Source organism: Microtus oregoni, unplaced genomic scaffold, assembly GCF_018167655.1.
Source record: "Microtus oregoni isolate MIOR12 unplaced genomic scaffold, Mior012 000068F_ref0000429, whole genome shotgun sequence".
NCBI lineage: Eukaryota > Metazoa > Chordata > Mammalia > Rodentia > Cricetidae > Microtus > Microtus oregoni.
Window position 1 is genome coordinate 2,217,052 of NW_024543975.1, and position 26,028 is coordinate 2,243,079.

Sequence of the window (26,028 nt, forward strand, 5' to 3'; positions counted from 1 at the left end):
ATCCTCCTGCTTCAGGCTCCCGTCTGCTGGGATTACAGGTGTTTGTCATGGAACCTGGCTGATATTTTTCCATCCTCAAATACTAGAAGAGTCTTACTATGCAGCCTAAACTAGAACTTGTGATTCTCATGCCTCAGCCTCCTGATGGGATTACAGGCAAGGGACCATGTTACAACTCTGCTGACACTGTTTCAACAAAAAGAACCAAATCTTTTTTGGAAGATTGTATTTACTTATAAAAATATAATAAAAACAGATGGCTTGCAAGACTGAATCAAAATTGACCTTGACGACAGAGCACGTTTTTCATCTTTATATTTAAGATCTATCAGCTCACCATTAGCAATCAATAAATGCTAATAATATCCAAGAATCTTATGTTATAATTATAACACTAAGACACAAAACAAAATTACAAAAGGAAATTTATTTCAAAAGCATAAGGGAACATTTACATTTAAACAAGGGGATAAACAGGTGTCTTGAAGAAGAAAAAACGTATTTATGGCATGAAGATTTTCATTCAAATCTCTGAAGCAAAAGAACAGTAAGTTATGCACTATTGCCTAGGCAAGGGAAAGGGAACAAAGGGAGGAGGGAGGAATGCAGTGAGTTCTGCATCAGACATGAGGTCAAGTTATTTCTGCTGAGTTTACAAATACACTCAGACAAGAGAAAGGAAAAATTACACCATGTTCAAAATTATATTGCTGTAGTCCAATTCATTTTTGTACTCAAAATGGTGTTAGACCATGGCTGATGTATCTGAGGTCCATACTAGATGGTCAGTTTTCAACTGGCAATCCCATGTTCCTACGTCTGTTCAGATTCCAAGGGAGCCTAGGTTCAGCTCAATCATGTGGAATGTTCAGAGATTATTGCCAGCACTCCATAGTCAAGCTGACCAACTTGTGCTCACTTGTATCATCTAGACTTCTAGAATATTTTCTCCATAAATTATATGCAGTAATTCTCACAAAGGGGTTTTGCTTTTTTCCCAGTGTAGAAGTAATGGTAACGAGGACACCTGTGTAGGAATCGAAACCTCAAAACAAAACAAAAAAACCCAACAAACAACAAAACTACTAGCAATGACATCTGGATATTTGATTTGAATAGCAAATTTAGGGAAAGAAGATTAACTGGAACAAAAATATATGAAACATTCAAATGAAGAACAAAGGGTCTGAGCCACTAAAAATGTCCACGATATGAGGCACTCCACAAACCTCCCATCTGTTGTTTTAATCTAAAGACTACTGGCTAACTTATAGAATAATCTGATTAATAACCTGAGAAGTTAAATTTTGAAAGTGGCAAAAGCAAACTGAGTAAGCAACTCTTATTTAATGATAGTATGTCATCAAGTCACTTTCCTGGGTAGCCCTGGTTAAGTTTCCAAACCCTAAATTATACTATCCATCCTGTGAGAACCTGTATGTACACCAGATCTGGCTGTATTTCACCAACAAGGTCTTCAAATTTGTCTCTCAAAATACAACCTCTGTTTTCAGTTTTAAACAGTTTTAATCATGTAAGTATGACTGACTCAAATTCCTCCCTACTGGATTGAAAACCTGGATACCAAGTTAGTAATGGATTCATTTCAGCCTCAAAAGGATAATCACTGTGTCAGATGACCCATTCCTAGAATTTAAAATAGTGATTTGTTGTACACTCAAGTTCCATGGCACGCACATATACACACACAACATATTCTTATGTTTATATGTATATTATGCACATGTACTCCTATTCAAATAATAAGACCCTGTGTTCAAAAGCTATATCCCCCGAAATGGAGAAGAGTGAAGGAAGCAATGCAAAACTTACTGCTTCCTAAAAACCTAATGTCACTTGTACACTGTAAGAAGTGTTTAATTTCTACGAGTCTTAATAGGAATGCTACACACTGCCTAGCAGCTTCATTAGCAAAAGGTTAAGACTGATCATTACTCTTCTCCAAGTATTGGGCAAAAAACTAGAACAGACTGGGGAGGAAAATAAGTAACCTTTCAAAAGTGATTGGCTTTACCAGATCACGAGCTAGACTGAAATTTTTCATTAGATTCAGTTCTTAATAACAAATTATGAAGATTTTTAAAAGCAAGATTCACAAAATGAAATCTAATAATGAGGCTATTTTGAAAAGAAGTCAAAGCTGCAGATAAAGCATCCAAAAATATTGTTGTGGTTTTACCTTGGACACAACCATGGTCTGTTACAAAAGTAGATCATACATACAAAGGTAGAAAGAACATTACGTTTTCAGCTGAAGGCAGCAGTCCTGTTAAAGGGACATCCCCGGCAATCCAATGAGTAGTAGATTTAAGAATATTAAGATCATGACAATGCTGAAGAATGTGATGTTGCACTCAGTAGAGTCTTCCTCGACTACGATTTCCTCGTGTTCCCCAACCACGGCCTCCTCTACTTCCCCTGAAGGCTCCTCTCTGCTCTACGAAAAAGCGAACAATGGTTTAGGTCTTGCTCAGAATTTCATGGTTCAGCAAGTAGAAAAAATACAGCTTGTAGTTCTGAAAACTGCAGCTGGCCTTATAAAAGCTAAAGTGGTGTTCTCCTACTGTCTTCAAATTCACTGTCCATCAAACCAGGACAACATTTACAGAAACAGAGAGGTAAACAGCAAGCAGAGTGCCAGACAGTTTGGTTAAATGCTTCTCATTAGCAAAGCGACAATGTTAGGATAATCATACTTGTAAGTTTTTATTTTGGTGCCATTACTATCAAAGAATAAAACTATTAAAATGCCTGCACTTACTAAAGAATTAACAATGCAACAAAAACATCTCTGATCTTTATATATGAGAAGTATCTTAAACTATCGATTTGGACAATGAGGCTGCCCTTTTGTATGTGACACAATGGCAGTGTCCTTCGTTGTGACTTCACTATCTACACAGCACTGGCATTCACGGTAAGTGCAGGTTTAGTGCTGAGCCTTTTCATTCTTTCATGGGCTCTATGAGCTCCCCAGAACTGTCAGAAAGCTGTGTGTTACACACACATATATTCTGAGTGAGCATAGTACATCTTTTGCTGAAAGTCAAGGCACACAGGAGAACAAGATCATGAAGAATTAGCTCAAAAGACTCTCTCCAGTGAAGAAACTGTCTGTTCATTGTGGGCAAATGAAATCAGTCTGTGTTGAACTTCTTCACTGCAGCAATAAAGGCTGGCATTTATCTTTCTGATCCACAATTTTGGTGTCTTGAAAAATACCTTTTAGGTCAATTTTACAATCCATTTTAAAATTTTTGACAGTATTGCTTATCAGATGGTTTTCTGATGAAATCTCTCCTTTTCCCAAGAAGAAAAAGTAATTCAATCTGAGACAGAAAACTAACTAGACTTCTCCAGTCCAGTCAATACCTCCCTCCCTCCCTCCTTCCCTCCCTCCCTTCCTCTGTATCTCTCTGTCTGTCTCTGTCTTTCTCAGCTTTGGATGTTCTGGAACTTGTAATATATATATATATGTAGATCAAGCTGGTCTTGAACTCAAGAGATCTGTCTGTCCCTGCCTCCTAAGTGCTAGAATTAATTAAAGGTGTTTACCACCATACCCCACTTTTATTTATTGAGACTGAATTTTATTTTTTGCAGATTTTAAAATTAAAATATAATCACATCCTGGTTTACTGGCAAACAAGCTAAGGTGTTACATTTTCTGCATTTCTTCTTGAACTTCTATCAGGCACACAGGGAGTTCTATGAGACAAAAATCTTTGTGGACACTCATAGTAGGCACGTGACTGCCCAAGTGAAGAGGAACTTTTTAATGTACTGTGCAAAAAAGCTCATGGCTACTTTCATTCATGCTATATACACCCTCATACCATCTAACTGCTGATTTTCTGATTAGTACAGATAACACATTAAGTCAAATTATCAGAAGATAATATCCAATGTAATAAAACAATGAAGACTCTTTTCTGTTTGCAAAATGCTCTTAAAAATATTATCTGAGGCGCCTAAGAGTTCTGCTGTCCCTATTTTGCAGATAAGAAGCAAAGAGATGCATATTTATATCCAGTTAGATAAATACCATTCAATATAGCACCTAAATAAGTCTTTAAGAGGTCATTTAATGCCGTGAAGTAGTGGTGCAAGTCTTTAAACTCTGGAGGCAAAGGCAGGTGGATCTCCAAGTTCAAGGCCAGCCTGGTCTACAAAGTGAGCTCCAGGACAGCCAGGGCTGTTACACAGAGAAACCCTGTCTCGAAAATAAAAAAACAACCAAACAAACAAGAGCTCATTTACATAGAAGAGTTCTTTTCTCAGACTATAAAGCTGGCTTTCTTCAATAGAGGAATTTATTTAATGTCACCATTATGTCACTTGGAAACAGAAATCGAATATAAAGTAAAATATGGCTCAGAATATACTTAAAAAAAAATACTGCAGAATTAATTATATTTAGCAATCAAAATCAATCACATTAATGTCTGGTTGCTATTGTTATGATGTTGCTGATACTGTTATCATTGAGACACGCTCTAGTGGCTCAGGCTGACCTCAAACCTTCTATCCAGATGATGACCTTGACTGCCTCTCTAGAGTTGGGGTTTCTAGTATTAAGCTTTTCCTAAACAAAAAACGGGGCTGGGTGGGCTACTTCTGCTCATTTTGACTCTGGCTTGCCTTGAACTTATGATCTTTCTATCTCACCCTCCTGAGCACTGGGATTATAGGTATATGTCATTATGCCCCATGTGTTCTTCATTCTGTTTTTCCTTGGTTTTTCAAGACGAGAGTTTCTCTGTTTTACAGTCTTGGCTGTCCTGGAATTAGCTCTTGTAGACCAGGTTGGCCTCGAACTCAGAGATCCACCTGCCTCTGCCTCCCAAGTGCTGGGATTAAAGGTGTGCGCCACCACCACCACCCGGCCTGTTCTTCATTCTTTCAAAAAAGGACTTATATGGGGAAAAGCCAGTAAGAGACAAACTTCATTACTGATTCTATATGCCTTCAGAGAGAATGGACAGGTGGGAAGTTCTCCTAGCCAAGGGGGAGTAGAAAGTAGTGGCAGGAAGTTTGCATTTTGGGCAAAAGAAGGCAGTGTAACAGCAGCCTCACAGCCACACAATGCTCTACCTCCTGCCCCCGTTTCTATGGCTTCTCTTCCAACTAGCAACAGAAAACCTGAGTATTTTCAGCAACAGGCTGACAAGTCCCAGAGACCCTCTACACCACATTTCCCAGAGTTGTATCTTTCCATTCATGGAGAGTGGACATGATGGCTCATGACAACTTCCTGGTTCCTATAACTACAGCAGGCATATTTTCCTTTTCAAGTGCTTAGGTGTCACATGTTGGTTCAGTGAGCCCACAAGAGTTATAGAGAAATGGGATTATTTCCCCAGTGGCTCCCTTTTCCAGGCTAACTCAAGAAAAGCAACCTAACAGAACTATATATAATTCACAATTAAAAGCACGTACCACTTTCTACCTAATCTCTTGGACTGCTTGTACCCAAACGAAAACGCTCACCATAATTAAAGTTGCCCAAATTGCTGCTGTACTTCCCACTGGGAGGATTATAAATCTGTCTGGCATCCCTTTTTGGTCCGCCTGGAGATTTCTTGGGTGGTGAACCTGAACTTGTGTCTTCACTGGCTCTCTTTTGCCTATAACAGTGGGAAAAGCAATAGTTAAAAAGCACTGTATTATGCCAAAAGCTACAACACAGTCCTAAATTATCCTGTGAGCTAAAGAGGACAGTCACATAAGAAAGTAAACAAAGTTCCATACCATCAGAGTAACTGTTGGGTTATACAGTTATACGGGAATTACCAAAGAGCATTCACATTACTTGAAACGTGGTTTCAAAGACATATGCAGTGTTGACCATGCAAACCTACCAACAAAGTCTAGTAATGTGACAGGAAACATAACCAAGCACTCCAGGGCTGTCACCCTCTCTTGTAAAGCCCTGGTATAAGACTTGTACTTTAAATCCTCTTTCTGAACATCATATTTTAACAATTTCTTGAGAATCATTTCACTATCAGTATACTCAGGATTTGTTTACTCTTGAATCTCTTTAAAACCCGTTTCTTACCCAATCTCAACTTTCTGTACAGGTTTCCAGGACAATGTTACTGTGCTCTTATAAGAAGGAGGAATGTGGAAGAGATCCTGGAGAGACAAAAACAAGAATCAGTCAGGACTTCTAATGGATGTGCTAACGTTAGAAAATACTGGGCGAGGAAGTGGGCAGGAAGATTTTGGTTTTTTGAGACTTCTCTGTGTAGCCCTGGCTATCCTGGAACTCACTTTGTAGACCAGGCTAGCCTCAAACTTAGAGATCCATATGCCTTTGCCTTCTAAGTGCTGGGATTAAAGGCGTGTGTCACCACCTCCTGGCTAGGAAGACACATCACATTTTAAATAATGGTTTTGTGTGAGGCCCTGGGTATAATACATAACAATGAAAAAGAAAATGTGAGCTGGGTGGGGCTCAGAGAATCCACTAGACCGGTTGGCCAATGAGTTCCAGGGGTTCCTGTCTCTGCCTCCCCAGTGCTGGCATTATATGCACACACTTTGCTTGACTTTTTACATGGAAACTGATTGAACCCAGGTAATAAATAGTAGCTTTATATATTATAAAGCTTTGAAAGGAGTACGTTAGGGCTGGGTGTTGAGGAGGGATGGTTTCACTTCGTTGGGCAGGTCTATCTTGAACTTGTAGCCATTCTCCTGCCTCACCTTTTGAGTGGTAGAATTATAAAGCACACCACACATTCACTGACTCTTGCTCTAAATGCCTTTTCACTTCTTATCCTAGCAATGTGACACTCATCCTCCATGTCTAATGACACTATCGTTTTCTCTGGAATGCTGTGTTCTAGATAAAAAGCACTTTCTTATACATTAGTTGACAGCATACTTGTCCTCACTGTCAGGCTTTATGCTCTGGCTTTATTTAGGAAAAAGAACAGGAGGGTAATTATAACTTAAAGGCAAGGTACCACTAGCCTGCAGCACAGAAAAATCAAATGAATTACACAGATAAAGAAGGCCACAGGAAAACATTTCATGTGCTGCACAGCACTGCCCATTATTACAACAGGCAATGCCAAGTTTCACTAACTTCAAAAGGACCCAATAACATTAAATCACCAGAACTGGGGGCTGCAGAGATGGCTCACTGGTAAAAAGCACTGGTTACTTTGCCAGGACCTGGGTTCAATTCCCAGCCCCCACATGGCAGCTCACAACTGTCTGTAACTCCAGTTCCAGATCATGCAAACACCCTCACCCAGACACCATGTAGGCAAAAAGCCAACGTGCACAAAATATGAATACATCATTCTTAAAAAAAAAGTCAAGTCTTCAAAACAAAACAAAAATAACACACCAGAATTTTAAGCTACTGAAATTTCTAAGTCTATCTCTATTTGCTGACTGCTTTGCATGGCTCTCATCTTTTCCAACCTTTTAAATTCAGGTTAGCTCAAGAAATATCAGTTAATATTACAAAGAAGTATAAAGTTTTTAAAATCGGACGGCAAATATTAGGAAGGAAATGACATCTCCCCATTGCAGACACACAGAAAACCTTTTGCACTGACTCTAGTTAGCTGGCAGGTCAGGGAGAAAGGGACTTACCTTGATTAAAACATTGATATTATTTGTTATTTTCAAGGCAACGACTTTTATCTTGTTCTGTATGTAAAGGGAGCAGAAAATTAAAAATCAGTAAGTTCTATGTATACATCCCATTCTGCATGCAACCAGATTCACATCGCTAGGTAGAGAATTTCTAGGCAGAGGTTTAAATCTAGAGAATGTGTTTTTGTTTTTCTTCCTTCCCCATTTCTCATACTAAGCAAATCAACCATGGTTCTTTGGCAGGCTAGAGAAAGGACGACCTGCAATTCATATGATAAACACACAGGGCATATAGTTTCTAAGAATCATCTTAAAGGAAACCAGTATAAACTATAGGAAGTTTAATGAAAACTGGAAAGTGTTGTTAGGAGTGCAATGAAGCTGGCTTTTATTATGAAGATCAGGGAGACCCAAATCCCAGCAAGGACCCACAAAGTCTGTCATAGGACTGACAACTTTTGTGTCATCAGCTACCAGCATTCTTACCTCCTCGGTTTTTAAGGCCTCGCCTGTTTTACCCTGGAGAGCCAATCGAAGTTGTCTGATATAAACCTGAAGGCCTCGAGCAAAGTATTGCAACCTAAATGACAAAGTATTTAATCAGTAATTCATCACTTCAATTTTGTTCTTAAATAATCTACTGCCGCAGAACAATCCACAGTGCAAAAAAAAAATGGCTACATGAAACAAACAAACAAACAAACAAACAAGGCACTTTCTTAAGTAGTTTGTTTCTGATCAAGTATCTCATCAAGCATTTGATGCTGAGATCGATACTCGCTATGCTGTCCAGGCTGGCCTCTACTGTGCCCAAGTGATTATTAAACCTTAGCTTCTTGACTATCGAGTCTGTGAGCCATGATGCCTGTACGATCATAGTAAACCACTCCCAGGGAAAAATTAGAGTTAGCAGGTGACAGTGAGGCTCAAGCACTGCAAAATGTAAGATGTAGGTTTGTTAATGGAATGATTCTATTGAAAGTACCCTATGAAAACCAGTCACTAACTTTCCTAGCACTGCTGCTCCACCACTGCTGCACGTCATCAGCTGCAGACACAGGTATCCGACACCTCCTAGGTGCTGGGCATTGGACTGGCTTACTCACATTGCTACAGTCATTCAAATATAACAGATGAGAAAAATCTAAGGAGTAGAGTGGTTGCCCAGGTAATGGGGCAAGTGAGAAGAATCAGAGTTCATTTGTTTGAAAGTTCTCTTCCCCTTCCCACCAGACATCTGTAATGTCCCATCTGTGAAATGCTACAAACATGTGTCTTCTGGACTCTCATCCTATTCCACTATATAAAGAAGAATGGGGAGAATCAGATATTATAAAACACAATCAAAACTAAAGGAGCACCCTATCCTAGAGCAATACTGACGAATATCTTGCATATCATCATAGAACCTTCATCTGGAGATGGATGGAGATAGAGACAGAGACCCACACTGGAGCACTGGACTGAGCTCCCAAGGTCCCAATGAGGAGCAGGAGGGAGAACATGAGCAAAGAAGTCGGGACCATGAGGGGTGCACCCACCCACTGAGACAGTGGAGCTGATCTACTGGGAGCTCACCAAGGCCAGCTGGACTGTGACTGAAAAAGCATGGGATAAAACTGGACTCTCTGAACATGGCGAACAATGAGGGCTGATGAGACGCCAAGGACAATGGCACGGGGTTTTGATCCTACTTAATGTGCTGGCTGTGTGGGAGCCTAGCCAGTTTGGATGTTCACCTTCCTAGATATGGACGGAGGGGGGAGGACCTAGGACTTACCACAGGGCAGGGAACCCTGACTGCTCTTTGGACTGGAGAGGGAGGGGGAGAGGAGTGGGGGGAGGGGGAGAAGGGTGGGAAGAGGGGGAGGGAAATGGGAGGCTGGGAGGAGGTGGAAACTTGTTTTTTTTTATTATTTTTATTTTTTTTCTCCTTTTCTCAATAAAACAAACAAACAAACAAACAAAAAAAAAAAACTAAAGGAGCTTGAAGATTTTTTCATCTTTGCCAAGGACTAAACTACTTCTATCATATATTACCTGATTTTGAAATCTTTGAGCTTTTCTGCATTCAGTTTGGCTGTTAAGAAATCTGGAAGTTTTCGGCCCAATTGGTGAAAACTGTATAATAAACATTCCACATAACTGAACTGCAGCTTGGGTTCTTCATTGCCAGCGTTCTCTCCATTTTCTGCTTCTTCTGGAGGAAGAGGCATATACTCCTAAGACAGGAGAGACCAGATGTTTGCAGGATGTTCTAAAGCCTCTTGTTATAAATACCCATGTAATCCTAAGGCATGGCTGTAAGACATGGAACACTAAAAACAGACTAGAATTGAGCTAGGACCTATTGGACCAACGCTCTGGCACATCAGCTATCATTATTAACCTATGTTACAGCTGCTACTATTAATAACAAAAGTGGAAATAGATAACTTTAGGCACTAGGCACCAAAGCTCAGAGATAAGATTCAATGTACACCAAGACTTTATAATCTTAATGAATTAAAAATAAGTATTTCCTGAAGTCCATACTCTTTACACTGAGAGTGTGACACAGACATTCAATATCAGCCTTACATCAACCGGTCTACCCCCCAAAGTCTGGAAATAGCAGATGTTCAATGTCTCCATATATGCCAAGGGCCTAAGGCTTACCTCTGGTCATTTATGTAACTGCCCACATCAAATACAAGAGTCACTCAATGATGCTGACAATGATTTTTATCAGATGGCCTATTTTCTCCACAATTACAACTTAACTGACAGACTATTTCCTGGTTGCTAAAGCTTCTTGGCCTAAGGCAGCTACCTAGTTGGTGGCCTGGAACAAATGACCTTCCCATGCCAGCTACAGCTAGAGTTTGTAGACTATTTAGCACAATCAGAAGAATCAGTGATTCTTTTTCATGGACATATCATTTTGATTTGGGAGCAAGGGGATGATCTAGTTTCTAAATCAGGGGTGATCTTTACGCAAAGCATCAACATCAGGAAAGAGACTTCCTTACAGGAGGAAACATGAGGCCTGAGCACTCACTAGAATTAGTGTTCAAAGTACATTTCAAAAACAAGTTCTCACCATGTCAAAATGAACAGTAAATGAAGTCTTTAAGGCTATAAACGGACCACCCCACAAGGAAAGAAGAAAGCTCTTACCAGTAATTTATCAAATAGTTTTCTTAAATTTGTTTCTAGTTTTTCCATGTCACCACAAAATGAACTCATCTCAGCTAACAATTTTAATACCTAAAACATACAAATTTCGCATTAGAACTATTTTTAAATGAGCAAGGGCTATGGAATGAGAGTGATTCTGTACACCTTTAAAAGACTGTGCTTATTTTCAATTATGCTTTTCAGAATCATGTTAGAACTGGAAATGTCCCTAGAGATGAAAGGTTACAATCAAACATTCAAGAAAATGAAGGCCCTTAGTACAGTCATGAGGTCCGTTTCTGAGCAAACCCAGGACCCCTAATTTCCAATACATCTGTGGGAAGCAAGGAGAATTCCCATGACTCTTTCTACTATAGGCTCATAGTAACAGTGTTAAGTATACTGAAAATTGATAAATACATTAAACCACCAAGCATCACTTAAAATGTTTAACAGCAGCCAGTCTCTCAAATTTAATTAAGGTGGGTTCTTACTAATTACTGAAGTTAGACTTTAGTACTATCTGAAAATGCTAGTAACTGCCAGTATTTGGAAGTTCATCCTGTTCCCTCCAATCTCAGATTGACCAGCTTAGCCTAGGACATCTGAAGCAATATATACCCATATTCCCTGTTCTAGAGGATGTTGAAGGAAATGGCATGCATTCTCAGGTTTCAGTCAATTCACCACCATTATGGCTGTTCAGAGTCTGGCTCTGTGCCACACAGTGTGACACAGGAGTCACAGTGTGACACAGGAGAAATGCTGGAGGAGTGACACAGTAAACACACGAAACAACAGATGCCACAGAACTGTGTCTGTACAACTGAGATCCAAAGCAGGAGGCTGCTCGCTCCCCTGGAGGACAGGCTTGGTAGCAAAAACCTTTACCTGCTTGAACCATCCCACTGGCCCAATCTAGGTTAACTATCTGGCAAACTGTCATGAATTAAGTACCTTATTTAAAAATATTTAGGCTTCAAAGGCATAAACTCCATTCAGTGCTGTCCCACCGCAGCAGCTATAATGGGATCCATAAATCACTCCTATGCAATTAATTCTGACCTAGGAGATTACTGGCTAGCACTGCCAGACATTTCAATTACCCCCTTGTAAATTAGATCTAAGCCAGTGAGTCACATTTCTACTGAAATATGGGAAAGCTTTTTGGTGCTGAAAGCAGCAATATTCACTTACCTCCAACTGTATATCAAGACCCTCCACTGGGGTAGTCAGGGTACTGAGATTAGGGAGCACTTGCTCACAGAAATAAGTCACAAACCTTGTAGAATGGACATTTTTCTGTAAAAACAATGCAAAAACAAAAGTCACAAAACAAACAAAAAGTCTCTTTTTCAAAGATTATAATAGTAAGTAGACTGCCATTTAAAAGTGTGAACTAAGTATCCCACCATTATGTGACCTTCCTTGCAAGGTCTCCTGGAACACTGGGACGTGGATATATCTTGGATCTCCCTTTTCACTCTCTAGTGCTTTAGTTGGATTTACACACCACATAGTATTACATACTGTCCTTATTGTCTCCCAATAAGGACAGATCCTTTATGGTTTTCAAAGTAAGGCATACACATCTCAGAAAACTCATCCAAGGGAAACAAAGCTGGAGACAGAATGTAAGTTCTCACACCTCTCAAAGTTTCTAAGCAACCCCTCAGAGCTACTTCATGCTGCTCTGGGTTCCGACAGTGTCACTTTGCTTCTATGTGCTCCACTACACTAAGAATGCTTTCGTTCGAAAGTGTGGGGAATGTTTAAGTAAATATGGACAGAGTTAAGAGTAACCCAAGTATCAGCTATGTGGAACAAAGCTCACAGAGAAGAGAGGCACGGCCTGCCGGGTGCACTGCAGGAGCCTGTCCACACAGTCGGGGTCTGAGGGGCTGAAGGTCTGCTCCAGGTCAGCCTGTTCTGCTACCAGCTCTACCAGCTGCTGTCTTCCGCTCACTGTCTGTAAGCTTTTTAACCCGGACAGTATCTTCATGAACAGAACAAATTCTTCACCAGTCACATCTTCCAGGACCTGAAAAAAAAGTCATTCAGAAGAACAGCATTTTTATTAGTAGGAGGGGCAGAGGGAGGGGAGGGAGAAGGAAGGAGGAATGGAGAGAGGGAGGGAGGGAGGGAGCTTAATAGCAAGAGTGGCATTATTTCAGTTACATCCTAATGCTTCTGTATGACAAAAGGATAAGTTTTAAGTTCAGAGGAAGGGGAAGCTGTATTCTCTAAGAGGACCAAAATTATTCTAAAGAAAAATTTTCTTTTTTGGCATATAAAGCACCACAAACACATAGAACTCCAGAGATTTACAGTATAACTCAGATTAAAATTTCCAAAAGGAGTAATAAAAATACATAAAAATGTTCCTGGTGAGGGTGGGGAGTGATAGAAATGATTAAGCAATTCTGTCCTATTGTGTATTTGTAAGTCTCCACTGTCCAGGAATGCTCATTAAAATGCTAAGCACATCTTAAGAACTTAAGCTACGGCATTACTAGAGTATGTAAGGCACTGCCTACTTGCTTCACATAGACCAACATGGTGGAAGTCTGTTTACTGCCACAACAAAAATTAAGCAGCTCATACAAATGCTTTTATACTTTTGAAAGATTTTACAGGCAGCAAGGAAAAAATCTGTTTCCATTATTTCACTATGCTATTTCATTTTAAAATGCTCCAGAATACTCTTACCATCTCAAGATGGGAAAGAAGAATAAGGAGCCATTAGTATAGCACCACCAAAGATTTCAACGTGATTACACCCTTTAGATTAGTCTGAGTCATTAAAGTGTGTGAAGGAGTTTTGGTAAAAGCAGGTAAAGAACACTTTTGCAGTGAGACACGTCTCTCATGCACACCCAACACTGACAATTACCAGTGAATCTCAAGGGGACTGCAACAGACCTTTTTTGATTCAGTGAGTATGAGCTCTTCAACTTCTTTAGTTAGCACTTCATCTGGGAGCGTCTTAAGTTTCGTGGACAGGAATTTAATTGCTCTTTCTCTAACAATGTCTTCTCCTTGAAGAATCTGGCTAAATAAACCACCTAATGTTCCTGTAAAGCAAAAAGAATAAGAGTGTGAAGCGTTTACATTTATCTCATCATTGTTCAAATGAAGAATAAACACCCCGATACTATCAATGCTGGCCAAAGTCAGTCTGAAATCTTTACAGCTCATACCAGAAGGCCACATGCTTGGCTCCCAGGTCATCAGCTTGAGTATGACTGGCATTTCGTTCCAACTATATCCATAAAGTCCAAGTGTTTTGGGAAAATTCTTTAAAGTTGCCAAAGGAACTTTTCCAACACATTTTGAGGGGAAATTTGAACTGTTTTATTTATTTATTTTATAATTACTTCTTAGTAATTTTAAGTAGTACTTAGTATTTAGTCCCAAACATCTATGCTGGGAGGCCCCTTTTCAGAACAGTCATCTCTTTTATGAAAAAGACCAGAGTAAAGCCCAGGCCTCCTGGTTTCCTAAGACTCCAAGCATGATTCAGAAATAGAACGGGCTTTACCTTTTGCATCCATCTTAAATATACTTAATAGCGCATTGTTCACCAAGTTAAATTCTGCAGAGTCATCTGGGGAGAGAACAGTAACATGATGAATAAAGGATAAACTTAAAATAACACCTTCATTTTCAAAGTTAAGATTCAACAAAGTTTCACACAGGTGATGGAACAAACAACCTACGGCCACTAAGCAACTCTTTCAGAGGATTGGGGACACACGGGGCATGCCTGGGACAGCACCACAGGAAACAGGTGATGATAATGTTACAAGTCTGAAGAGAAGCCTACCATTATGCCTTTATAAACACAATTTTAAACACGACAAGTCACGGACTCAGAAGTCAGTGAGTTTCATAACACTGAATGAAAGAAAGAAGTTCCAAGTCATCTGGCTGAGGCGGGGCCTCTGTGCTCATTGCCCATGCATGGCAGAGTCCAGAACAGCAACTATTCCAGAGGATATTGAGATGCAAAGGTGACAAAGGAACCTCTCACCAGTCTGCAGAAGCTGGGTCAGTATATCTGCTACTCTTGGAAGATTCTCTCCTGTGGCAAACTGAGGCAGCTCTTTAATGGCTTGGCGTCGTATCTGAGCATGATTTCAAACAAACAAAAATTAACTAAAATGGCTTCATCATAAAAAAGCAATGACAAACTCATTGTTTAAGACAACTGAAACCAAATTAAGGAGCACATGAATCATAAAATGTAAGATGCTTTTTCTTAAAATACTTTAATTAGTGTGTACCTTTGTGGAGGATGGGGAGGGAAGTACATACGGCCCAAATGCACACGTGGAGGTCAGAAGACAACTTTGTGAAGTTAGTTCATTCTTTCCACCTTTACATGGGTTCTGATCTGAGGACCGAACTTAGGTTAGGCTTATGTATAAAGCCATCTCACCAGCCATAAAGATGAGTTTTTTATTTTCTTTTTTTCAAAACAGGGTTTCTGGGGCTGGAAAGATGGCTCAGTGGTTAAGAGCATTGCCTGCTCTTCCAAAGGTCCTGAGTTCAATTCCCAGCAACCACATGGTGGCTCACAACCATCTGTAATAAGGTCTGGTGCCCTCTTCTGGACTATTGTATACATAATAAATAAATATTTAAAACAAACGAACAAACAAAAACAAAAACAACAACAACAAAAAAACAGGGTTTCTCTGTAACTTTGGGGCCTGTCCTGGAACTTACTCTGTAGACCAGACTGGCCTCGAACTCACAGAGATCTGCCTGCCACTGCCAGGCTAAAAAATTTTTGGTGGGGCGGGGGGAGATTTTTACTTTACCCCCCCCCCCGTGTGTGTGTGTGTGTGTGTGTGTGTGTGTGTGTGTTTGTGTGTATGCGTGCGCTACTACACAGAAAGGACAGAATGAAAGAAGAGGACACTGGATCCAATGGAACTGAAGTTAGAGGCCACTGTGAGCACCAGTGGGTGTTGCGATAGGGTCTTTAGAAGGGCAACGGGTGTTCTTAATTGCTGATCCATCTTCCTGTTTCTAACAGTTTGAAAAACAATTTGCCCTGTTTGTTTTTGAGACATGATACTGCTATGTTGCCAAGACTGGCCATAAACTTCTTGGCTTAACGGATCCTCCTGTCTCAGCCTCCTGAGTAGCTGGGACTAAGATACATGCCACTGGCTCAGTTTACTATTCAGGTTTCACAGAATAAATAAGACAAATGCAGCTGGAAGGGATATTAAATACTGGACTGCAGCAGAGAGTTCATTGGTAACAAACATGCTTGTATGGCACTTGTATATACAACTGATGGGCTGTGACTTTTAGGTATGTTAATATACTGTTCCTTTAGAACAGCAACCATGACGGAGTCCTCACCAAGAATTATTTTAGGGCCTTCTATACTGACTACTTAATTTGAATTAAAAAAAAGATTCCAATTTACTAGCTCTTCCATCAAAAATGATTCAGAGTTTATATCTGTCATTTGCTGCATGAAATGCTAGTGATTGATTGATTTCATTTAGAAAGTTAAGAGCTAATAGCTGAAAAAATTTTAGAAGCCTACACCAGTAACTAGAAATGCTAATGGTAAATTATGAACCATAAGAAAAGGGTCAATGCTTAATCTGGTAATCAGTTACAAGTATTACAGTGACCAACTATTGTTTTGTGACACATATACTACACCTATCAGTACAAAAATTGCATTAACAGTCTAATATACAAAATATGAGTAACAATTTAAGATGTGAGCTACATTCCATTTTTATCAGTGGATAATGAAAAAGCAAAACAAAAAATTGTTATTCCATGCATTTTTTATAAATACAAGATAATAAACTTAGTATTTTTTGGGTCGGTATAATGTGACCATATTATGATAGCAGACTTTGAACTGATCACTACTTTGATCATGTTACTCTTATAAACACAAATACTAGAAAGCTTAATGAGGTGTCAGTCATAAACTTACTGACACATCTTCATCCTCACAGAGGTCTAATTGTGCATTGATTGCAGAATCAGCCAGTTCTGGGAAATGCTTAAAGAATTTTGGAATAAACTGAGCTGCTAGTCGCTTTTCCTTGGTGCCGCCTTTCACACCATCCAGGATCACTTGGTAGGCATCTTTATGCTGGAAGGAAGACAAAAAAGAAACAATACTTAAGAACTAGAAGCAACAGGAAGATTTACCACACATGCACAGATGCTTCCAATATTTAGAAACACTAGTTTTACACTAGTTCCAAAACTAGTGCTTAAATTGGACATGACCTTTTTTACTCTATTTCCCTATTCCCTACTGCTGAGTCTGTTTTATTTGTCAATTAGGAAAGAGAGAAATACGACCCTAATTTTAAGTAGAAAAAAGCAAGTAAGTTGCTCAATAGCTCAACATCCCGTCATTTAGGTATCACCAGGCCTTTTGATTCTGTCATGCTTTTAAAAATGGAGAAAGATATTAGAGAAGTCTCACAGCGGTGTTACATTTACTAAAAGATGCCTATGGCCAGGCATAGAGTAATGCTAGCTAGCATTCAGGAGGCTGAAGAAAGAAGGTGGTAAGTTTGAGACAGCCTAAGTTACATAGCAAGACCTTGTCTTACCCTGCCTCCCACCTACATGGGTTCTAATTAGCATCTTGAGGAAGTTGAAAGAAATCCATTTCTGAAATACAGTAATTACTAATATAGAAAATAAAGCAGCATCTCCAGGAATCAGTGCCTTATTATTTAGTGGTACTTTGGACTGCCAGCAGCATAAAATATTCCAAATAGTGTACAGCTCTATCCACCTCTCTCCCAGCATGGCTATGGGTTCCATGTGAGTTCGAGGCCAGCCTGGTGTCTACAAGGTGAGTTCCAGGCCAGACAGTTCCATAGTGAGACACTGTCTCAAAACAATAGAAGCATTAACTTAAGTACTTTGTATATTCAGTGACCACAGTGGCCAGAAGAGCAGACCCTCTGAACTACAGCAACAAGACAGTTGTGAGCCATCATGTGGGTGCAGGGAATTGAACCTGGGTCCTCACTTGGCAAGAGCAACAAGAGCTTTTAGTCACTGAGGCACCTGACCAGCCCAACTGTAAATATTTTTGATGCTTTTCTAAAACCATGTTTTGGTATGTTTTCAACAATAATAAAACAGAACTCTAAAGGTGTTCCTTCAAGAAAAATATAAGGTACAATTTGAATCATTTTCATCAATGTATTCTACTGAAAGAATTGTGTGCATGGGCGGGGAGGGGGGTGTGTGAGTGTAGAATACAAGTAGGAAAGTGTAAGGAAGCCCAGCCATTGATAAGCTAATTTAAGATAAAGAGTTTGAACAGAGGTGCCTTCTGGGCATTTCCAGAATGTGTAGTAAAAACCCAAGTGCCAGAAGTGGGCTCCTTCCCTATGCATTCTTGGTGATAGACGCCTCTATCACCAAACAAAACAGGTAATGCCACTGTGGTTGGCTGCCCATCAGAACTAGGTAGTAAGACCTTACTGACGAAGATACTACATGCTCTGGTTGTGGGACACAGAGAAATCAGGCTGAAAATAAGCTGGATGCTTCATTCCCGATGGCCAGAATGTCTGAGGTACTCTGCAGGCTGCAGGGGGAGCCTTGTCAGCAACAGTCTTACTCAGCTATGCACTCTGACATGAGGCAAGATATGGAGAAACAGTGGTGATTCTGTTATGTTAAGTAGGCAACTGCTTTCTGACTGGAACTGAGGCTCAATCCATATGAAGGAATTCACAGCTGGTACTGTAAACGTGGTCAGAAGCCTGTGGCCAGAAAGGTCATAGGGGCAAGTGGGGAAACTACAGCTGTTATTTTGCTAAATTGGACATGTGTTCATCAAACTGTCATCTAAATAATTATACTTATCTCATAGGTTAGTGCTGCTGCCAGCACTGCTCAGAGAAACATGTTTGCAGTGGAGAAAGGAATGTCAGAGACTCTTAAGATGTCGAAGTACTGAGAATAAGTGACTGTTGCAGACACAGCCAAAGTGGGACATAGGCCATCCCCCTCCAGGCTCAGGGAACACCCAGAAAGGAAGACAGAAGAACAGCAGATTCCGAGGATGGAGAGCAGTGTTGCGGCATCCTCAATTTACAGCAGCTGTGATACCTGCCCAAGACTGGGCCAGCCAACGTCCTGACAGAGTGGGAGGAACTCATGAGACCGCAGCCCTCCCTGTACCCCTCCCCGAGATCTCTAAGTATTTACTAGCTGCCAGGGGAGGGAAAGACATTTTCTTCAGTGGTGGAGGCACTAGCAAAGTACCCACGCTCTGTAAATAACCCCTCATCTATGCTTCTGTGTAATCCGAATCAAACTCCCTGGGTCATAAACAACAAAATTAAAACATGAAAGTAGGACTATCTGGAAAAAGGAAGGGGTCAGTAGAGAGAGCGAACAGGGTATGAGAAAAATACATTATGTACATATATAAAAATATAATGAAACCACTATATACCAATAAAACATATATAGAAATATAATAAATGTACATATATAAAAATATATATATAAATATATATAAAAATATAATAAATATAATATAATAAAACCACTATATACCAATAAAACAAAATTAGCTGCAGCAGCGATGTTCAAAACATAGGCAGTATGCATGAACTGGTCAGAGACTATGTGAACGATGGGACTTTCACATAAATATATTTTTTGAGTAAAGAAAAGGATGAAGGGGCTGGGGTGCAGCTCAGCGGCGCCACCCTTGCCTAGCACACAGTAAGCACTGGGTTCCATGCCTAGCAGTGCAAAATAACCTCAAATGCAACTGAACACTGAAAGAAAAAAGGGTTTCAGCTAAATTATATTACTGCTTTAAATTTTTTATTTTTTTTATGTTTTTATTTTTTTAATTTATTTATTTATTAAGGATTTCTGCCTCCTCCCCGCAACCGCTTCCCATTTCCCTCCCCCTCTCCCGATCAAGTCCCCCTCCCCATCTGCTCGAAGAGCAATCAGGGTTCCCTGACCTGTGGGAAGCCCAAGGACTGCCCACCTCTATCCAGGTCTCATAAGGTGAGCATCCAAACTGCCTAGGCTCCCACAAAGCCAGTACGTGCAGTAGGATCAAAAACCCACTGTGATTGTTCTTGAGTTCTCAGTATTCCTCATTGTCCGCTATGTTCAGCTAGTCCGGATTTATCCCAGGCTTTTTCAGACCTAGGCCAGCTGGCCTTGGTGAGTTCCCGATAGAACATCCCCATTGTCTCAGTGTGTGGGTGCACCCCTCGTGGTCCTGAGTTCCTTGCTCGTGCTCCGTCTCCTTCTGCTCCTGATTTGGACCTTGAGATTTCTGTCTGGTGCTCCTATGTGGGTCTCTGTCTCTGTCTCCTTTCATCGCCTGATGAAGGTTAATATTCATGGGGATACCTATGTGTTTGTCTTTGGATTCACCTTCTTATTTAGCTTCTCTAGGAACATGAATTATAAGCTCAATGTCCTTTATTTATGGGAAACAACCTAGATGCCCTTCAACGGAAGAATGGATGAAAAAAGTATGGAATACATACATATTAGAGTATTACTCAGCAGTAAAAAACAAGGACTTCTTGAATTTTGCATACAAATGGATGGAAATAGAAAACACTATCCTGAGTGAGGTAAGCCAGACCCAAAAAGAGGAACATGGGATGTACTCACTCATATTTGGCTTTTTTATTCTTTTTTAAAAAAATTTAAATATTTATTTATTATATATACAATAGTCTGTCTGCAGGCCAGAAGAGGGCACCAGACCTCATTACAGATGGTTGTGAGCCACCATGTGGTTGCCAGTAATTGAACTCAGGACCTTTGGAAGAGCAGGCAATGCTCTTAACCACTGAGCCATCTCCCCAGCCTTATTACTGCTTTCTTCCTTGACTCAAGAGTGTTTGCATTTATACCACTTAGGTTGCTAGTATTTTCATATACTTTTCAGAATTTGAACTTGGTCCTTGACTGTAGTTTAATCATACAGAATAAAGCTACTAAAAGAGTGGTATTTCATGATCACAAGTCAGCAAGTCAAGCCTCTTCCACCCCAGGAGGCAATGCACAAATCAGAGCTTTGGGATTTATACAGCACCTCAGATCGGCCTGCTGCCAGTCTCTAACAGCTGTCTTGACATATGTGCCAAGGCAGCTTAGGAATAGGAAGGTCAAAAGAAAACCTGAGGTAGTTGGTTCTTTCCTTCTTCCATGTAGGTATTAGAAACTATACTCCGGTCATCAGGCTTGATGGCAGGTGATATCTCTCCACGCTAGATAATAAGTTTTTACAGGGTAGAATATCACATGTAGTTTAGGCTAACCCAAAACTTGCTATACAGTCTAGGCTGGCTTAGCGCTCGCTACTCCTTCTCCCTCTCCCTCCAGAGTGCTGGGAATATGGAGGTTTCCACTAGACAAGTATTTACATTTTAAAATTAAGTTAAAATGTGAAATAAAGGTGGGTTACACATTGTTCTATCATGGCTACTTGGAGGCTGGAGCCAGAATGCAGTGAGGAGAGCAAGAGGAGAGGACCTGAAGGAGTGGAGTTGGAATGGGGGAGGCACGTGTAGTACCTGCAGTGACAGGAGAATGATAGATTCTGAGACAATAACAGTTATTTAGAATTTATCACCTGCAATCTGCTTATTAGAAATGCAGATTCTCACCTGTCTATAAAGTAAAGCTCTCTTCATTTATCAGTTAGACCTTGTAAATTTTTTTCCTTTTTTGTATCTATTTAACTTTAAGAAATTATTTCCTAGAAGATATAGTGCAAGGATTTAACACTTATCCCCACAACTTTATAATTCAGTAAAGGAATAAGAAAAATCTATACATGAAATAAAATGCAAACGTGAAGTACTATTAATAAATGAAGAAAGAGTGACAAAGGATCTGGGCTGGAGAGATGGCTCGGTGGTTAAGACACTGGCTGCTCTTCCAGAGGAGAGATGGATTCCTAGCATCCACGTGGCGGATCATAACTTCTTATAGTTCCAGTTCCAGGCAATCTGATACCCTCTTCTGGAAAAACTCGCACAAAATAATAAAAATTTCATGGAAAAAAAAAAACTTCAAGAGAGAGAGAGAGAGAGAGAGAGAGAGAGAGAGAGAAAGAAAGAAAGGATCTGTTGCTTGAGGGGAACTAGCCAATAAGATCTGGGGGAGGCTGGTGTCTGCGGAGACTGCTGCCTAGAAAGTGACTGCCACTTTCTAGTGCAAAACCCAGGATGTCTGGGGACTAGGCATGATGGTACTGCTTGTAACCCCCGATGGAAGTGGAGGCAGGAGGATCCCTGGAGCTTGCTGCTCCAGGTCCCAGCGAGACTAGTTCATCAAACAAGGTGGAGAGCTCCTGAGGAACACAGACGTGACCTCTAGCCTCTATATGCATGTACACACATATGTGCCCACTGTGTCCTTCTAGGCCTGAGAGGACTTGTGTGTTTCCTTGTATTTGGGGGTTCTGCCCTGAAAGAGAGACCTAGAGAGGGAAAGAGTGGTTTGCAGTAGCAGATCTGAAAAAAATCAAATTAAAGACAATAGATCAAAAACTGTCAAAGTCGGTTTCATAACGGTCCACTTAGCAATCTGCCAGAGAATGTAACATGAAACTTTATTTTACTAAACACAAAAGGTATTTTCTCTTTCTGCAATGGTTTATGTGTCTCAGCTAGCACTTGCCTTTTGTTAGTTAAAACTGCAGCAACATCCTAAGCCCAGTATGTTTTTTGGAGAGCCTTTCCAGGCATCTTCTCTAAAAGGGAAGAAGTATCACACAGACAGGACTCACTGTATTGGTTATGCGGTGGTCCGTGTCTTAACTGTGGTCACTACAGTGTCGTGAAGAGTTGACTACCCCCTATCTACAGCCCTCATGTTGGGTCCCAAGGCCCAGTGCTTAGCACCTGGCAGATGCTCAAAAACAATACAGCATCCTTGAAATCGCCAGCACTCACCTGAGCCAGAGAAACTCTTCCTTTTCACTTTCTGGTTCTTAAGCACTCTTCCCCTCTTCCCAAACAGCAGGTTTTTCTCGAGAAAGCCATTTTTGCTCTCCTAGTATCAATTCAACATTTTTTTTTTATCATAAAGATAACATAGGGGGGCTGGAGAGGTGACTCAGCAGGTAAAATGCTTACGGTATGTATGATGAGGACCTGAGTTCAAACCCCAGAACCTACATTAAAGTTTGGCTCACACTGTGCATCTGTAATCCCAGCACTAGGGTGGCAGAAACAAGAGGATTTCTGGGCTTGTTAGATAGCCAGACTGGCAGAAGGGGTGAACTCCAGATTCAGTCAGAATCTGTCACAAAAAATAGGGTGAATGGTAAATAAGAACACCTGATCTTAACATTGGCTGCCACATTGTGTATGCACAGGTATAAACACACGAATATCTACACACACACACACACACACACACACACACACACACTCAGCAAAAATGAAATAAAAAAATTAAATGATAACAGAGATCTATGCAACTCTCACTTCTCAAACCCAGGTCACACTGGGGCCTGGCACTTCATCAACCTATACCGTCTACAGTATTCCAAAGTCAAATGGAAAGTTAAGGAACAACTTACATATGTGTGGTTTCAGGCATTTCAGAAAAGGATACCTCCCCTCTCCACACAAACTGAATTTGGCTTCCATCTGCTCTAATGTACTCTAATAGGTGGTTGTCAAAAAATACTTTCCCTACTTCAGCAAAAATCAGTGGGGAACGGGACAGCAGCAAGTACACAGTCTCTAAGTTTTCCCTGGAAAATTCCCAATTTATCTCTTTAGGAGAGCACCATTCTTGGACGTAGCAGTGGTGGCACACACCTTTAATCCCAGCACAGAGGCAGATGCAGGTGGATCTCTTTGAGTTTGAGACCAGCCTGCTCTACAGAGCAAGTTCCAGCACAACCAAGACTACAGAAATAAACCCTGTCTCGAACAGCTAAACAACAAACCAAAAACAGACAAACAAACAACAACAACAACAACAAAAACCCCGAAAACCTAAAAAAGAAGAGCACCATTCTAGAACCAGAAACGAATCCCTATTCTAGGCTTGATCCCTGGCCCTCTTGCTGAGGTGTGACAAATTTAACTTTTGGTAGAACAGTCAGCTACACGCCTCTGTAGCACGATTAATAAAAATTCAGAGACAGATACTGGGGTTCAATCTTAAAGTCAGAAAAGCAAAAAAAAAGCCAGCCACTGGCTCTTACCTCTACCTCAGTCTGAAATTGGAGATCCTGACTCCAGGATTCCTCAGAATGAGACTGACAGCTGGCTCCTCCGTCTTGATATTCCTTTCTAGTGCTGGGATTTAAGGCATGCAACAGCACTGCCCACCAGTTTCCATGGCAAACTAGTGTGGCTACTGGGATTAAAGGTGTGTGTCACCACTGCCTGGTCTGTGAGGCTGACCAGTGAGGCTGCTTTACTCTCTGGTCTTCATGCAAGCTTTATTTATTAAAATACAAATGAAGTATCACTACACTCCTCCCTAACTCAGTTACAAACACCAACAAAAGCACGCTGGCCAAGGCTGCCATATCACTTTTCCTAGGAACAACAAATTCCTCTATGACTGACCATTGTATTTTCTATCTTATGTAGGAGGCAGAAAAAGTCTGCTTTAAAAGGGGCCTAACAGTGTATACACATCTGTCAGGGTGAACCTTCACATTCTGACAATAAAGCCCCCACAGACATGAAAGTAGGGAAGGAAAACTGTGGGGGCCAGCAATGATAAACTAAGTCTGGGCAGGTCACTCAAAGAGCTGTATAGATAGAGACACCTGCCAGCGTATCTCAACAGGACACCCCAAGACAAACGTCTGCCAATCAGGGGCCCTAAACCTCAGAAACCCCTCACCCCCACCTCTACTACTATAAAAACCCTATTCTAATTAATTGAGCTTGGGGCTCTCCGGGTATTCCAATACGTTGGACGTGCGGAGAGACCGAGTTTGCAAACTTGATTAAAATAAAGGCTCTTTGCTTTTACATATGGGGCTCGGTCTCCTTTGTTGGCTTTTGTGGGGACCCCGCGGATTTGGGCATAACAAAACCATTTGAAATTGGTACGTTCGCAATACTGAGTTAAGTTCTAACACGCCCCTCTTCCCCGCAAACTTAGTAAGGTTCTACTAGAACTGCAGCCATCCCACGGGACAGGAAGGACTCCTCCAAGGCTCAGCTCAAGGACGCTACGCTTTCTATGGTACGGGATGAGGACGCTGAGAAATCACTAAAGCGTCTACGCACTGAAAACGTGGACTTCTAAAACCTCTTGCCAGCCTGGCTTCTTTTTCCCAGAGGACAAGCACTTGACCTTAACAACTCAAGTTCAAAACAAAGCTTCAAGGCCTAGACGGGGAATTCAGCAGAGTACTGAAAACTATGCCTGGGGGAAAATGCGCGGAGAGCACTTCTTAGAACATTCTTTTTGGGGCATGGTCGCCTCCCTCTCCACAGCCCTGACTGCGACTTTCTTCACAAAATTCTTCCAGTAAGAAACAACACAAAATGCTAGTCCTTTCCTCGCGCATCACTAGTCGCCGGGGGAGCACGAAGCTGCCACCGCGCCTCCAACGCCCGCCTCAGCTGAGTGCCCGCCAGGCGCCCGAACGCGCAGGGAACGAACGCCGCCGCCGCTGCGAGCTCCTATCCAAGTCCGAGCAGCAAGGGACCCGCCGGCGCGTTGCACCGGCCCTGTATTCTACTCTTTCTACATCATTCACAACTTCTGTCTCTAGAACCGACAATTTCGGTCTCTTGAGGAAAACTTTCCATTTCATCACAGTCCAGGAAATGCGAAAGGCGGCGCGGTTAGACGCGGGTCCCGGGAGACCGGGGGAAGGCCGGACTGCGGGACCGCGCGCTCCCGAGCAGGCCGAGGCCGCGTTCCCGCCCCGAGTGCGCGCCCCGCGACGCGGCCCAGTGCGGCGGGAGCCCAACTCCCCGAGCGGCGGGCCCTCCAGGCCGCGGACTCACCTGGCCCACTTGCTCCGTGGCATCGGCGAGGATGCCGTAGTTGCGGTACAGCTCCTCCACCGTCGGCATGCTGAGCGCCAAGTTCCGGGCCCGCTCCCGCCGCCCAACACGTAGTCGGCGCCACCGCCGCCTCCACGGAACTTATCTAAGCCGTCGACCGCACTATTACGCCGGTAGCTGCCGCCGGGGCCGCCACCAGTCACCGCGCACAGCAAGG

General features: G+C 41.5%; 1 protein-coding gene across 2 annotated transcripts; it reads right to left on the reverse strand.

Moving 5' to 3' along the window:
* Positions 1–408: 408 nt before the first annotated feature.
* Positions 409–26,028, reverse strand: Api5 (apoptosis inhibitor 5). 2 transcript variants are annotated; one of them, XM_041641322.1, is made up of 14 exons: positions 25,812–26,028; positions 16,775–16,936; positions 14,831–14,924; positions 14,339–14,404; positions 13,720–13,871; positions 12,632–12,838; positions 11,995–12,099; positions 10,798–10,887; positions 9,679–9,860; positions 8,125–8,218; positions 7,636–7,692; positions 6,083–6,159; positions 5,512–5,648; positions 409–2,453 (listed from the first exon to the last, which is right to left on the reverse strand). In XM_041641322.1, the coding sequence occupies exons 1-14, from the start codon at positions 25,878–25,880 to the stop codon at positions 2,431–2,433; spliced, it is 1,515 nt and encodes a 504-aa protein (XP_041497256.1). In that variant the 5' UTR covers positions 25,881–26,028; the 3' UTR covers positions 409–2,430. The 2 variants fall into 2 exon arrangements, with proteins under 2 accessions (XP_041497256.1, XP_041497255.1); XM_041641321.1 differs by having other exon boundaries at positions 409–2,458.